The sequence below is a fragment of the Hippocampus zosterae genome, chromosome 1 (assembly GCF_025434085.1).
Source record: "Hippocampus zosterae strain Florida chromosome 1, ASM2543408v3, whole genome shotgun sequence".
In the NCBI taxonomy this organism is placed as follows: domain Eukaryota; kingdom Metazoa; phylum Chordata; class Actinopteri; order Syngnathiformes; family Syngnathidae; genus Hippocampus; species Hippocampus zosterae.
In genome coordinates, this window is record NC_067451.1 from 7122332 (window position 1) to 7138394 (window position 16063).

Sequence of the window (16063 nt, forward strand, 5' to 3'; positions counted from 1 at the left end):
CCAGCTCCTATATTTTGTTGTTCTACTTCTTACTTTCATAACTTTGCTGCTGTGAATTGGGAATTTCTCCATTGTGAGACTAATAAAGGTTTTTCTTATCTTATCTTATCTTATCTTATCTTATCTTATCTTATCTTATCTTATCTTATCTTAAGGGCATCAATTATTCCCTATTCCCCACAAATAGCGGGAGTTTCATGAAAGTTGAAATTTGATTTTTCATTTTTCATTCTGGCGTGGGAGGGAGGGAACCGTTCCATCGTTACTTACTTAAAAATAAGTCTTCATATATTTGCTGGTAAAATACTTTTAGGATGATGGTGGATGACAAAATGTTAGTATTAAGACAGATGGTACGCGACCAATTGCAATCTTCGGGGGAAGACTTCCACTGTGACTTAAAAAAAATCAATAATAAATAAAAATTAAAGAAATCATTTATTTGTCTGCATTATCGTTTGACATGAGACGCGAAATTGGACGCTACCATTTGCATTCTAGACCGGGGGTTTCTGTTTACACACACAGGCACTTTATATAGCACAGAGTGCAGCAATGGGACTTGAGAAGATATTGTTACATTAGGAGAATAGATTAAACATTTGTGGCCAAAAAGAAATGTTAATGTTGAAGGAAAAACATTGTTCATATGTAATATTGAGTGATTTTAAATGTGTTTTTAATATGCGTTTTAAATTAAAAAGTCGTTTGATTGATGTTTTAAAGTCAAGTAAAAATGTTTTCACATAAACATTTTGTATAGTTTTCACATTGAAGTACTTGTTAAAATGTTGCGAAGTGAAAAAAAAAGTTTACAAGGCCTTGAATGACCTTTACGATGTGAGTAAGTGATCTTGCCAGTGCTTGGAATAATCCCCTCGATTTGATTTACAGCTGTCACTTAGCCTTAGCGTTAGCATCCACGCGTATGTATGTTTGAGGTGGGCCTGGGGGTAATAAAGTGCATTTCCTCTTCGTCAAAGGCTATTCCTGACCTTTTTGTAGTCACATCTTACCGAGAGCTTTCACAGAATCATATGGATCTCGTTTAGGAAAAGGGTAGAAAAGAATTACCATGAAATGACATGCAAAGTTGTACCTTTTGGCCAAAATAGACGGCTTCTTGTTGTACCCTGAGAAATGGCTGCAATGATCCTTAAATGGACCCTTCAAATTAAATCAAACGATTGACTGTGAGGGCGGCATGGTTAGCATGTCCGCCTCACAGTCCAGAGGTCATGGGTTCGATTCCGGCCCTGAGCCTTCCTCTGCGAAGAACGCACATTCTCCGTGTACATGTGCGGGTTTTCTCCAGGGCTTCCAAATGTGGATTGGGGGCCAATGCTGGGCCGATTTCCCTGTGGACACATTGGAACAAATGATTATTATTACATACAGGGCATATACTGTATATTATGAGCCATTGTGGGCAATCAGAAAATTCACACCACGAAACACCAGTTAGTTTTAGCAACATAAAATATGTTTGGCATGTAGAAGAATTAAGTGGTGCCGCTTTGAAGTTTTATACCAAAATTTTCACGATTTGAAAAAAAAACATTTGCGTCTGAGTTTGAATTTGAAAATTTGACACTGATTTTAAAATTTCGAAAACTAAATTTGTACTCCATCAAAAAAAAAAAGTAAAAGCTCGGGTCAAAGACCGTGAATGGCACAAAAATACGACAAGCAATATCAGTGCCACCTGGATTTTAATGTGGGGTAGGGGGGGCAATCCCCCCCTCCTTTTTTTTCCCTCCAACATTTCAGGAGCTATGCCACCTAACCGACTAACTGTTATAGGTCCAAAATGGACAACCTCCTGTTCAATATTCAGCATCTTTTTTTTTTTTTGCGCATCCTGGCTTGAAAGACAGATTGATCAGATTACCAAGTCCATCCATCAAACAGGTGTCCAGAACTTTTGCAGTGGCCACTCAATCATTCACGTGAGCGACCAGTTGAATTCCACGAATGGTTCCTTGAGACATTTTCGTGCGTCTCGTTCTGACGGACACGTCGACCAAATTGCATGTGCATCAGTGGAAAAGTTCTCGGGTGCTATTTTTTCCCCCCCTTTGACCTTTCAACGGGGAACCACAGAGTGAGTTTGGGCATTTGTTGGTGTTGTGAACATGCCGGACGTGGAAACTAGCGACTCGTGCAGCTTCCTGCGCTGCATGCTAAATGTCTCATTTCCTGTACAGCCTAACCTCAAGCGCCAAACCCGTAGGCTTGCGATGAGGCTGGTTGTCATCGCACGCACTTGTCAGCGGTACGTTCGCTGTACATTTTGGAGAGTGGATGCTTGTACATGCCTGGCACTGGCTGTTAGCTTTCTTTTCTCACTCTTTGTAAAATTGTTGGGGAAGAAAACATCATACAATAATACAACGCATACCTGTCAACTCATACGGTTTAGCCATACGGATTTTGTGGTGAATCTTACATATATGGCCGTATCGCACAAATTATATGGATTCTGAAAATGTACGTTTTTTTTTCACCAACTCCAAATGATTTGAAGTTGGTGAAAAACGTAACGCAGGAATACAACTCTGAACACAGTAATGCCACTAAGTAAAATGATGATTAGACATTAACCAGACATTGTATTATGGAGATCTACAATAAATATCATTGAAAATTTCATGGGTTTTTTTCTGCCGTTATTTTGACATATAAAATGCTTTGGTATGTTATAAGGAGGATTTTTTTGGTAGTTTATACAGGTTGGCGCTCCGAAAAGTTGACAGGTATGTTTATTATTCATTTACTACTTATTATTTTAGTATGTTTAATGATCAAATTTGAGCACAAATGTTTTCACACCACTACATCAAATATTATTCCATTTTACATAGTATACATACAGGGCCCCATCGCCCACACAAACTCATTTCACGTATTTTGACGCGCACTTGGGTCATACGACGCCATTTAACCACATTTTGAACCAGCTGACCCACATGGTGTGTACATGCCAACACACCCACACTCACGCGACTGTGGGTGTCAAGTGAGGTGCCGGATTTGGATGGCCGGTGTCACACCATCCATAGTGGATATTTTTGGAAGAATGTCTTCCTAACGTACACGTCATATGAGTTATGAACGTGATCTGGTTGGTGTTGACAATAAAATTATTGACATCAACATTGATTGATATCAGTGGCACCAAAATCCAAATTTCACTGTATTTTCTTTCTATACCATATCAAAATTGATAACGATACATGGCCATATCAATAAAACCATTTGTGTTTTTCCATTGTTCAGGATGTTCAGTATGCATAATTGATCTGGGGTATTGATACGGTATCAAAATCAATACAGATACCCTATATGGTGATACCGGTAAAATAAAAGTTGTTTTAATCTTGTTCCAAGATTTTTGGATGTCGTTTGTATAACTCAGAGTGATGATACAGTATCTTTATTCACTGGTGTTTTGTGGCACCAGTACACATTCTGTATCGATAACAATGTTTTAGCGATATCAATAAAACATGGAATACATATAATTGATTTCCATACACCAATGTTGGAATAAATTAAATACGGAAATTGCCATTCTTTGATTTGATCAAAATCCAAACAATGCGAATGACGGAAAACACTAAAAACAAAAACATATTGGTTATTGATATCACCATGTATCATGATTGCGTTTGATACAGTGGTGATTCACCAGATTATAGAATATTGACATCATCTCTCCATGCAAAAACAATAAAACCAATTGTTTTTTCATGTTGTTTGCATGTTGTTTGAAGATATCATACAGAAATCCGGGTTGTACACTGCACGTTACCAATACCAAAACGATATCGCTACCCCACACCATCAATTATGGATATGGTGACTATGCCTTCTTCAAATAACATCTGAACAATAAAAAAATGTTTTTTTTTCATAATGCCGTTTATCGCTTTTCCTCACCATATGATATTGACACATTGTGTTGCAATCCGGACCTTATCAATTAAAGGTCTCAATAATATAAACCGCATGCCCAAATTTGGGTTCCACCTGTTGTGCTGCTGCTTTGTTGTGTGACTACAACATTAGCAGGGGTGCAAGGGGGGGGATGGGCAACCTTTTGGCATGTACCCTAAAATAGAAATCCCTTTATGGGTGGTGGGAAGTACAAAGGCAACGAGGGGGTCAGAGACGAGCCCCTCTTCCATAAAAGTGCTCTTTTATCAGAATAACCGGAAAGCTCACTGGCTTTTCTTGATCTTTGTCTTCAAGCTTCAACCTGTCCACCTTCACCACCACCACCGCCCCTCTCTGTCACTCCCAGCACCAACAACCAAACCCCCTCCCTGCCTTCCCTTGTTGATAGAGGCGTGCACGTGGTTGCACTGGTGTCACTTTACAGACTAGCCGTGGACAGTGGACAGTCTTGCTGAAAAGCAGGACCGGGGCACGTTTGCTTTTTGGATCTGATCGCGTTTTGTCTCCAAGCTTGAAGTTCAAGAGGGGAGCTGCCAGGCACGCTCTCTCTCGGGTGGAGCTTGACGGAGCTGCCAAAAGTCATGCCGGCCGGCTTTCAGCAACTGGGAGGAGAGGTCAGTGGCCTTGGGAGGTGTGTTCGAAAGGGTTACGGCCGAGCAGGCCGATCGCCATAGGGATGAAAAGTTTCTGGAGTTCTTTGTTGAAAAAGTCCAGCTTCCATAAAGAAAACATTCCTGGGTTAGTTCTGCGTTTTGACCTTGAGGCCACCTCTTTGACTGCTTCTTGCACAAACAATGTCAACTGGGTATGCCTCCACGAGATTATTATGATCTAGTGGTAAATAGAATCTATCCCATAGCCAATTTTTTTCTGTTTGATTTCTATGGTAAATATTTATACTGCCTATATTTTTTTCTAATTTGGTAGAATTATTCTTTTTTAATTTGAAAATATTATTGTTGTTTAATTAAAAAATATTTAAAAATTTAAAATCATCAGTTTTGCCATCATAAACATGAGCAATTTAGATAATAATAAATAGATGCTTATTGGATATCAATATACACATACTGTATATGTATAGCTAACCTTAAAGATGTGTTTACTTTAAAAATATATAAATATTCATGTTATTTTGCTACAAGTATTTTGAAAATTCTGAGAGATTTATTTTTTAGTGTTATGATTTTTTTTTTCAAAATTGTTTAGCATTTATTTTAAAATATACAGTGGCGGCTCAGTTTTGGTTTTCATTTGGTAAAACCGTATTAATTTTTAAAATTATTTTAAACTACATTTATGCTAATATTTTGTTATTATTCAGACAGTAAATTTATCTAAATAATGATTTTTTTCCCCCCGATATTAGCTTTGACATAATGGAGAAAAAAATAGGGGCTTTATTTCTTTATTTGTACAATGGAAGCTCACTGTCCAAATGAGTAAATGACTTTCAATATTATCATTGTTGTTATTATTATTAAATGTGTAACTTTGTGGGAGGTCCCATTTAACAAAAGGCATAACATCGGAGAGCGGGGGGAAGGTGCCATGTCTGTCACTGTGGAAACAGGTGCCTGTATTTTGGGAATATCTGGGTTATATTTATAGATGTCAATATTAGTGTGTGTGTGTGCGTGTGTGCGTGTGTGTGTGTGTGTGTTGCAGACGGTGACTGGAACCCTTGCCCTATCCGTGTTCACTGCTGTACTGGGATCCCTGGAGTTCGGATACAACATCGGTGTCATCAATGCACCTCAGAAGGTACGAGCAAAATTTCATTCCAATTAGATCAGATAATCAGTTTAAGTTCGACATACAGTTGCTGTCAAACTAAAAAGCTCAAAAATTGCATTGAACGGTTCATCAAGTGAGGTTCAACCTCGTGGCTGTTCCTAGCGAGTCATGTGACTCGTTTCACCTTGAGTGTCACGCAAACGCTAGCTGACAAGCAAAACCAAAATAGGGGCCGAGATATTTATGTTGAACACAGGCCTTGGCGCCCGACAAGCGCAAGCTCGTGACTTGATGTTGTCGTGCGTTCAGATCATCGAGAAGGACTACAACGCCACATGGGTGCACCGCTACGGACAAGCCATCCCGGCGGGGACGCTCACGTCTCTGTGGTCCCTGTCCGTAGCCATCTTCTCCATCGGCGGGATGATGTCCTCATTCTGCGTCGGCTTTGTTTCCGAGTGGCTGGGCAGGTAAGGGAGCTTGAAACTTGGCTTGTGGTGGCTTGCATTCATCCTGCGTGGTGAGTGGTCTGACTCACAAAGCCAGTATTTTGGACATTTCGTAGACGAACACATGCCGGCAGATCTGCAAGAGGGATGGTTGCACCGCTGTGAAGGTGTTCACAGCCGCATTTGAAATGTGGTCAATCAAATCAGCCATTTAAATGCGGTGTGTTAGTTGTGCACTAGTCTTGACGTGGTGGACATCTGCACCGTGAAGTAGGCACTTGGAGACTACCTTGATTGTTCACGTGGATGATTTAAAAACGAAGATTCGGAGGATTTGATGCACACGGTTCACAAATTTATGAATAAAAATGTCAGGTCCAAGATTTACTTCTGCTGTGCCAACCGGCTAACTTTTCAAAAAAACGGTCTACCCATATCTTTAAGTGACTGGTCCATGGCCATCGGGCCACCATTAATGTCGGACCCAGGATGAACTGCAATTGTGTCAAAAGAAGTGAATCGCTGTTGATAAATCCTAAATTCCTGATCGCAGGAGAAAAGCCATGCTGATCAACAACTTGCTAGCCTTCATGGGTGGGACGCTGATGGGCCTGTCCAAGTTGTGTCGCTCCTTTGAAATGTTGATCCTTGGACGCCTTGTCATCGGCGCCTACTGCGGTGAGCGCTTCGCCGCAGTGTTGCGCTTTTCTTCCGCTGCGACGCGTTTCACGCCACTCCTTTTGGTTGGACCCCACCCCAGGGCTGGCATCCGGCTTGACCCCTATGTACGTGGGTGAGATAGCGCCAACCAGTCTGCGCGGGGCGCTGGGTACGCTGCACCAGCTGGCCATCGTCACAGGGATTCTCTTGGCGCAGGTGAGATGGCTGGTGACCATTTTTCCAATGAAGGACGGTTGGGGGGGGCAGTCACTCATTTTAAGGCGCTTTTGTTCAGATTCTAGGGCTGGAGCAGCTGCTGGGAGGTGAGGAGCTGTGGCCCATCCTGATGGGGCTGACGGTGTTGCCGACCGTCCTCCAGATGGCGCTGCTACCGTTCTGCCCCGAGAGCCCTCGCTTTCTCTACATCATCCGATGTCAGGAGCACCACGCCAAGAGAGGTGAAATTGAATAAAATCACAAATATAATGCAACCGGTTCAGGGTGTCCCTCGCCTACTGCCCGAAGACGGCTGGGATAGGCTCCAGGACCCACCGCGACCCTTGAGATGGTAAAGCGTATCAGAAGATGGATTGATGGATAAAATATAATGCTCTAGGGCAGGGGTGTCCAAATTTTTTGCCAAGGCGGCCAGATTTTATGTGGTAAAATGTCGGGGGGCCGACCTTGGCTGACATTCTTTACATTGAACAGCAATATTGTTCAACAAATTTTAGTAAGCCAGTCTGTTTCACATTTCCATTTTTATTTTAATTTCAGCAATCTTAAGAATTTCTTTTGGTTCATTTGAAACAGGTATATCACATGCAACTGCTTATTCACTTGACTTTTTCTTAAACAGAAGTCTCCTGAGTGCAAATTGATTGATTTGAAACATAAAATGTATCACCGTGACTTTTCAATAGTCACAAAACCTTTGACGCGAACAACAGGGAAATGAGAAAGCAATACACATATCCACAACTGCACGGATCATTTGAAATATGACATATCAGTCAATATAAACACGGAGTGATGTCTTGTTAACTCATGAGTGATGCCCTCTAGTGTCTAAATGCTATTACTCATTTAGTGAATGCTATTACTCATTTAGCCACTAGAGGGAAGCAGTACTCTATGAAACATCACTCACCAGTCTTCGAGACCTCAGTCAATGGAACACGTGTTCCATTGCGCCCAGCCTGCGGGCCAGACGAGGGCCGGATGAAATTCGACCGCGGGCCGGATTTGGCCCCCGGGCCGGACTTTGGACATGTCTGCTCCAGGGGCTAAAGTGGGGCACCACATATTTCATACGGGGCTATAGGACACCCTAGATCGAGTGTAGCGCCATCCTTTGTTTTTCCTTCTCCCTCCTCTTCTTCCAACACCTCATCCTCCGATTTTTTTTGTACTCCTTCTGTATTCTGTCAATTGGGGATTTCTCCATTGTGAGACAAATAAAAGTTTTCTTATCTTATATTATTCTTCCCATTCTTTCACCTCATCCTCCCAGTCTTTCTTTCTTCATAATCCTTTTCTTCCCTCAAATTCTTCCTCCTCCCACCTTCTTTACCTCCTCCTCTCCTTCCACCCCACCTTGCTTCTTTACTTCCCCTCCTCTTCTTCCTGGGCTCGTGATCATCAATAGTGATGACGGTAGCTGTGATAAAAATCATTTTCGCTAGTAAACAAACAAATGTGATTGACCAGCAGGAGTTTAAGTGGTGTTGCCGTCGGGTTTGTAGGCCTGAGGAGGTTGACGGGGCGCCAGGAAGTGGGCGACCTGCTGGCGGAGATGAAGGAGGAGAAGAGGAGGATGGACATGGAAAGGAAGGTGTCCATCGCGGAGCTGTTCCGGTCGCCGCTGCATCGCCAGCCGATGGTCATTTCCATTCTGCTGCAGCTCTCCCAGCAGCTCTCCGGTATCAACGCGGTAAGCCGTCAACAGCACATGAGCAAAATCCATCCGGTGATGTTTTTGTCGTGCTTCCGTGCAGATTTTTTACTACTCCACCAGCATCTTCACCAAGGCCGGGGTCCAAAGTCCAGTTTATGCCACAATTGGAGCCGGAGTGGTGAACTGTGCTTTCACCGTGGTCTCGGTCAGTCGGAACAATTCTTGATTTCAGAAACGACCGAAATGCTTTCTGGGCGCTTCACTTTTTCCTCATTTTGTGTTCCAGCTAAATTCCAAAGTAGGATAAATTCGTCTTTTGCCTTTAATTACAAAGCAATATTTAGTCATGACGTTTTCCAACTCACAGCCTTCGCTCAATACTTTGAAGGACCTTTGGCAACAAATAGTCATTTTTTTAGTATGTGGTGAGAAGCTTGGCACTCAAGCTCCATCAGGTTGAACTGGAGGCGATTTGGAAACTTGAGCCAAAAGACCCTCTACACTCTCATTCGCTGGCGTCCATGTCACTCACCTGGTCAGGCTCCGCCTTTTAATAGGTGCACACACTCCAATTTCGCAGAAACTGTCGCAGGCCACATTGTAATTTCGGTCATACCTCGGTTTTGGACAATAATCCCTTCCAGAAGGCTGCTCGAAAAGCTTTTTGTTCGAAATCCGAAACTATTTTATTAGCCCATGATTAGAGGCTAATACACCATGGACAAATAACAGAAAAAAACTGTCAGATTTGCATAGATCACAACATGGCCTGGTGGTCCAGTGGTTAGCACGTCGGCTTCACAGTGCAGAGGTACCGGGTTCGATTCCAGCTCCGGCCTCCCTGTGTGGAGTTTGCATGTCCTCCCCGGGCCTGCGTGGGTTTTCTCCGGGTGCTCCGGTTTCCTCCCACATTCCAAAAACATGCATGGCATGGCAGGCAGATCGACCGCTCTGGTAGACAATTTGAGGATGGCGACCCCAAGAGGACAATAACAATGCCTACACATCACAAGCATATTTTATCATACAATTTAAAAATACAAATAAAATACATCAATGGTTGCTTATTTTGCAGATTTTCACAGGCCGGGACTACTGGACTGATTTCTTAGGTTACCTTCACACTACTGCAGCGTATGATGATGCCAAATCTGGATTTTGTTTTGTTAAATCTGATCTATTAATGAGGTCGTTCATGTTATAAAAACAGATGCGTCCATTAAGTGTGTGGAATCGACCTGCAGTATAAACATAGCCCTATTTTTTACGTTTAATACATTTGCATAAACCTAAACAGTAGAAGCAAACATTTTTTATATTGTCATGGTGGGTTGTTGGGTATCAAATTTTGAGGTGGTTGCAACATAAAATATGGAAAAAGTGGATTGCTGTGAATACTTTCCAGTTTTTGCCAGGAATTAACAGTAATTTCTTGACAGCTTTTCCTAGTTGAGCGGATGGGCCGGAGGACGCTCCACATGCTGGGGCTGGGCGGAATGTGTGTCTGCGCCGTGGTCATGACCGTAGCTCTCAGTTTATTGGTCAGTCCGCCACCCCAACTTTCCAGGCCGCCTGGAGTGGCACAGGCTATTTCCTGATGCTTGTCCTTCCAACTCCTCACAGGACACCGTCCCTGCAATGAGCTACGTCAGCATGTTGTCCATCTTCGGTTTCGTGGCCTTCTTTGAGGTCGGTCCGGGTCCAATCCCTTGGTTCATTGTCGCCGAGCTGTTCTCGCAGGGTCCCAGGCCAGCTGCTATGGCCGTGGCAGGTTGCTCAAACTGGACCGCTAACTTCGTCATCGGCATGGGCTTCCAGTACGTTGCTGTGAGTATGCCCACTCCTAATCCAAATGATTCAAAGCATACCACATCATGTCATCTGTCAAAAGAAACAGGTCACGATCTAAAGCATATCACATCGTTCCATTCAGCAAAAGGAACATGTCATGATCCAAAACATGCCACATCACATCTAGCGAAAGGAATAGGTCATAATCCAAAGCATGCCACATCAGGCCATCGACCAAAAGGAACTAATCATGATCCAAAGCATACTACATCATACCAGTCAAAAGGAACAGGTTATCCAAAGCGTACCCACAACGTACTTGTTAAAAGGAATGGCTTGTCCAAAGCATACCACATCATGTCATCAGTCAAAAGGAAGAAATTACGATCCAAAACATACAATATATCAGGCCTCATCCATTGAGAGGAACTCTTTATGATCCAAAGCACACCACATCACACATCTATCAAAACCAACTCGTGATCCAAAGCATAAAGATTCTTTATATTAGATCCTAATGATGTGGTATGATTTGGATCATGAGGGGTAACTTTGAATCAGGGATAGGCGACGTGTTAGGCTTTGGATCATGAACTGTTCCTTTGGATGAGAAGTGGTCTCCTGATCCAAAGCACACCACATCAAACAACTCATTTATCTCCGCACCCAGGAGCTGTGCGGACCGTACGTGTTCCTGATCTTCGCCGCGCTGCTGCTCTTCTTCCTCATCTTCACCTTCTTCCGCGTGCCCGAGACACGGGGCAAGACCTTCGACCAGATTTCCGCCAACTTCCACCACGCCTCAGCCGACGACGCCATGATGGACATGGATATGGAACTCAACAAGACGAGCACAGAACTGGACTACTTTGGGGACGAAAGCAATAACTGACAATTCCACGACGACACTGGAAGGCTTTTGTTTTATTTATAATCTGAGTGTTGTGTTTAAAAAAAAAACAACCAAAAAAAAAAACCTAACACTTCTTTCCAGGGAATACGTAATGGACATTTACTTCTAATTCCACACACTGGAAATGTTTGCACTTTAATGATATATCTTAGACTATTAAGAATAATTAATTTCAGTTACTCAGAAGAGGAACTCAAAGATGTTTTGTCCAATTTTAAGGCAAGACATACGCGAGCTGAGGCTAAATTATCAAAACGTGATCATTCTCAATATGTAGCGTGTTGAGCAATTTTGATAACGCAAATCCAGAAAAGGCACAACTCTTGCATTTAGTTCAAGTTCAATCGTAACAATTAAGCACCCCCCAAAAATAAATTTAAAAAGTCACATTTTTGTGATAGCATGCTCGAGACATTTGACAACTCTCATTGGCAGTTGTACAAATTCCCTCATCTTAACCATTTGGCTAAATAGCTAACCAATTGTACCTACAACCAGATGAGTGATGCCAAGTTACATTTTTTTTTTTTATGTATATTTGCATTTTTGTCATTGTGCGCCACAGTTTGATGACAAACTTAAACCTCCCTCGGCCTGTAAAATATGAACGATGGTTGCACAATTTTGAGCATGTACAAGACATACTGCCAACGGCGAATTGCAAAAAGTTTGTAGACGCGTTGCAGTCAAGGAAATTTAGTCAAATGCGCGTCCTGGTTAAGGGTTCATAGGCAGTTGGGCTCTGGAGCCTCTTTTTCATCTATACCTCTTGTCTAGATATTAATTTAAAAATTCAAAGCGTGATGTTTGTGTACATTTCCTGTAAATGAACAGCAATAAAAATAACAGGACTGAATCCTCAGAATTGCAAACAGTTTATTCACATCGACTTTTTCACATTGCACATAATCCCCTCCATGGGAAACTGAAAAAAAAAATCACAAGTAAAACAAAGTTTTTCTATTAATAATTCACCCTCTAACGAGGATAACGAAGGGTACCTTTAAGAATTGTCAGGTGGTAACCAAACCCAGCCCCGTAATTGCACCTGCTTTGTTCTCCCCTCTTCAACAAAATTAAAAAGTCAAATAAAAATCAAGGCTAGTTCCTGTAGTAACTACTTGATGCATCAATTTAAAGAAAATTGTTTTGTTTTTTTAGGGAATTTGAAGAAGCATTTATTTTTTATTTTTTAAATCATTTCCCTTTTTATGCCCCTTCTTAAGATGAAAATCCACACCTGTGTCTTTCCTGCCTATGGAGTAAGGTGGGGGTGGGGCAGAGGTGTTCCGAGGGGTGACGCAGGTTTAGGGGACGGGGGGTATTGGGGGTGTGCAAGGAGGGGAGACGTGCGTTCTCAAATCGGGCCAGTCCTTCAATGCGTGGACCTTTCAAAAACAGTGAAGGAAATGTTTTAGTCATACATTGAAAACCGAACTGAAAGGTTCATTGCCACACCTTCTCAAGGGTCCCTCGACTGTCCACGAGGGACCGTCACTCTGTCGGTGCCGGGACACTTGTGTCGGCGGGCTGCTGCAAGTCAAGGTCAAAAAGGTCAATGCCATCACCTTCAATAATGGGAGGTTGGTTTACTTGGCGCCTTACCTCTGGTGACTTGGGTGGGCTCTTAAGAGAGCCCTTCGGGGATTTGGATTTCAAGTCTCCGTTGGAGGTCTGAGGAGGGGTACCGGGTTCCGAGGCAGACTTCTCGGTCCCGTTCTGAGACAGAGTGGAAGCTCAATGCCCATAAAAACTCAAACACACACGGAATTTACTAGCCGTCGGCTCACTTTGGAGACCGATGACTCAGAGTTTCTCTGCCGTCGGCGTCTCTGCTGGCGTTGCCGCTGCTTCTGGCCCTCTGCGGCGTCGGCATTGTTTTCGGACGACTCCGGTTGCTCCTCAGGTGCATTTGCCTGCTGCTGCCGATTCTGATCACCCTCCTTCGGATGGGCCGAAGCAGGTCGTGGACGGAACGGTCTGGAACCGACGAGATAAATCCGCATTCAACCATCATTCAGGAAATATGAAAACCTGCAACTTTACCGCCGATATGGCCGCCAGAACCGACGCCGCGGCGGTCTTTGATCGCCTTCTGTGCCTTTTAGTTCGCCTGTTTCACCCTGAAAAACAATTGGCAGGCGCCATTAAAATCGAAGAAATAAACCGATGAATAAATAAATTACATTTGACTGCGGGGGTGGTCGGCGAGGCCTTTGGCGTTGCTGCAGCTGCGGTCTTCCATCGTCGGCACGCCCTTCCTCATCGACACTGGGGGTCTGGCCGTCTGCTGGCTTGTCCCCGGGCCGCGGGAAGAACCGCCGCCGGAAGCGGCGCTTGTTGGGCGCGTAGCGGCTCCCCTTGACAGGTGCCCCGCCGGGGCCCGTCACGTTGGCTGCTTCCGAACCCTGGGGGAGGTAGTTGGAAACAACTTTACAAATCTGAAGTCCTCATTTGTTCAGACAATATGAAATGTAAAGTGATCTGAATTTTTAAGTCCTAAACAGACAATATATATATATATTTTTTAAAGGAAGAAAGTACAAAAATAAAGGTCTAAAAATCCGCATGAAGGCTCAAGTGTCCTCATTTTAGAAAATGAATTAAGAGATTATGGAAATTCAATTTTGAAATATTAAGTTTTTTTTTTAAAGATTTGGCCAGTTGAAAAAAAATTGACAAATCAGGTAATCAAACTACTCATTCTTGCCTTTGCTTTTCAGACAAATTTTGAATTTAATGTTACATTTAATAAAGCGATATTGAAAAAAATAGCTTCCATGCATGTTTTTTTTTTTAAACAAGTTGAAATGGCTTGTGCTTACCTTGACAGCTTCAATCACGTCGAACTCTACCACTTCGCCGTCGCCAACGCTCCGGAGGAACTTCCTCGGGTTGTTTTTCTTGATTGCCGTCTGAGAAAAAGACAACTAAAGTCTCCAAAACAAGTCAGCCGTCACCAAATTTAGGTCACAATTTACCTGATGAACAAACACATCTTCCTTGGTATCATTCCTGAGGAAAGCAAAACCAATCACCATCACTCCTGTTTACAAGACGGTGTGAACATGTATTGAAGAAATAAATACCTGTTAATGAAGCCATATCCATTACGTACGTTGAACCACTTCACTGTCCCTTGCACCAAGGTGGCTGAAGCAATGGAAGCATTTTATTAAAAGCATAGCCAACTAAATCCAAACACAATGCTAAAAATGCTAACTAGCTCTGTAGCAAAGATTTTACTTGGAAATGCCTCATTGATTGTGATGCGTGCGAGGCAATGATTAACTGTAAGACTTTGAAATCAAGTGCACACCAGGTCACTGGGAAAGGCCACAATGTCATAAATATAAAACGAGCTTTTCGTTTTGATTATCATGGTTATCACAATCCTAACATTAAATACAATCAGTGGTTCTCAATTTAAATTTACTTGAACCAGTCATCATATGGTCTTCATATTTTGACACCTTGAGACCAAGACGACAGACACCTCACAGGCCAGCTACTATACAAGGTTTCAAACTGAAGCGGATACTGGGTAACAGGTTGCTACAGAGATACAGAGAGAATGGAAGAGCCACAGAATGGCATACAAGTAGACCGGTTTGGAAATGTTCACAAATCAAATCCGGTTTGTGAATTTCTTCCCATCCAGTGACTACACTACAGGTATGCTCCAAGGATTTTTTCCCCTCCCAGGGCTAAAACGTATCTCGAGAGACATATTACGGCTGGAATTTTAATTACATTTTTAATGAATTAAAATACAATGCTGAATGGGTTTAACTGGGATTACACAGATTTCTGATTTATGGCACCCCCTTCTCTGGTGTAGTACCAACACTAACCAGCATTTAAGCACTAAAAATATTTTTATAAACAGGACTTGCGCTCACACAGACATTTAGTTAAATTTCGCAATTCATATTAATTATCCTGATCTGAACACGCATACGTAGGCCAACTGGACATCACTCAATACTGCAGACACAGCATTTTTCCCCAAAAACATGACAATAGACTACAAAAATGGCTGCGCAGGTGAGCTCACTTACGCCGTGATTAGTCAATCAACACAAACTTCGAGTCACACGTACGCCCACGATTCACCTATGACTTTCCTCTCCACTTGTGGCTTGTCTTCCACGGGGGACAAAGATGGAGCGCTTTGTGGCTCGGCGTCGGTGTCGGTCATGCTGGCTGTCACTTTGCTAGATGTAACTCCTCGTTGCGTTCTGCGATTGGCGCCCCAACCGAAGGTACTCGGGTCCAGCGTCCACCTGCTCAGGTTTTTATCCAGGCGTAGCCCGGGGCCACCTGGCGGAAGTCACTTTCTGATTGGCGGAATGAGCGCCAGGGCGGGATTTTGGATGATCGTCTGGGGAAGCGTAGATAAACTCTTTTTTTTTTTCTTCTTTTACTTTAAACATTTTTAAAATATATTTTAATCTTTTTAACCAACATTCATCTGTCACAAGAAGTTATTCACTTTTAAAATGAAAAATAAATACAACTTTTTGAAGTTCAGTACCGGCTGGACAGTGGGCGACTGGTTGTCCGGGATTCAATTCCGGGCTCTGGCATTACTGTTTGAATCAAAATCTCAATTGAAAAATTGAAAAAATATATATATCCGGGATGTAATGTAAA

General features: G+C 42.7%; 2 protein-coding genes across 2 annotated transcripts; one reads left to right on the plus strand and one right to left on the minus strand.

The window, feature by feature from the left end:
• Positions 1-4254: 4254 nt before the first annotated feature.
• LOC127609307 (solute carrier family 2, facilitated glucose transporter member 4-like) lies at positions 4255-11925 on the plus strand. Its single transcript, XM_052079136.1, has 11 exons — positions 4255-4574; positions 5629-5724; positions 6007-6167; positions 6700-6824; positions 6907-7022; positions 7102-7264; positions 8552-8739; positions 8804-8908; positions 10143-10244; positions 10327-10530; positions 11165-11925. Exons 1-11 carry the CDS (start codon positions 4542-4544, stop codon positions 11384-11386), a joined length of 1515 nt encoding a protein of 504 aa, XP_051935096.1. The 5' UTR covers positions 4255-4541; the 3' UTR covers positions 11387-11925.
• A 659-nt stretch (positions 11926-12584) lies between these two features.
• On the minus strand, positions 12585-15751 carry LOC127609335 (Y-box-binding protein 2-A-like). Its single transcript, XM_052079167.1, has 10 exons — positions 15524-15751; positions 14497-14560; positions 14389-14422; positions 14233-14322; positions 13594-13815; positions 13454-13530; positions 13198-13387; positions 13013-13126; positions 12866-12940; positions 12585-12795 (listed from the first exon to the last, which is right to left on the minus strand). Exons 1-9 carry the CDS (start codon positions 15606-15608, stop codon positions 12902-12904), a joined length of 915 nt encoding a protein of 304 aa, XP_051935127.1. The 5' UTR covers positions 15609-15751; the 3' UTR covers positions 12585-12795; positions 12866-12901.
• Positions 15752-16063: the final 312 nt, after the last annotated feature.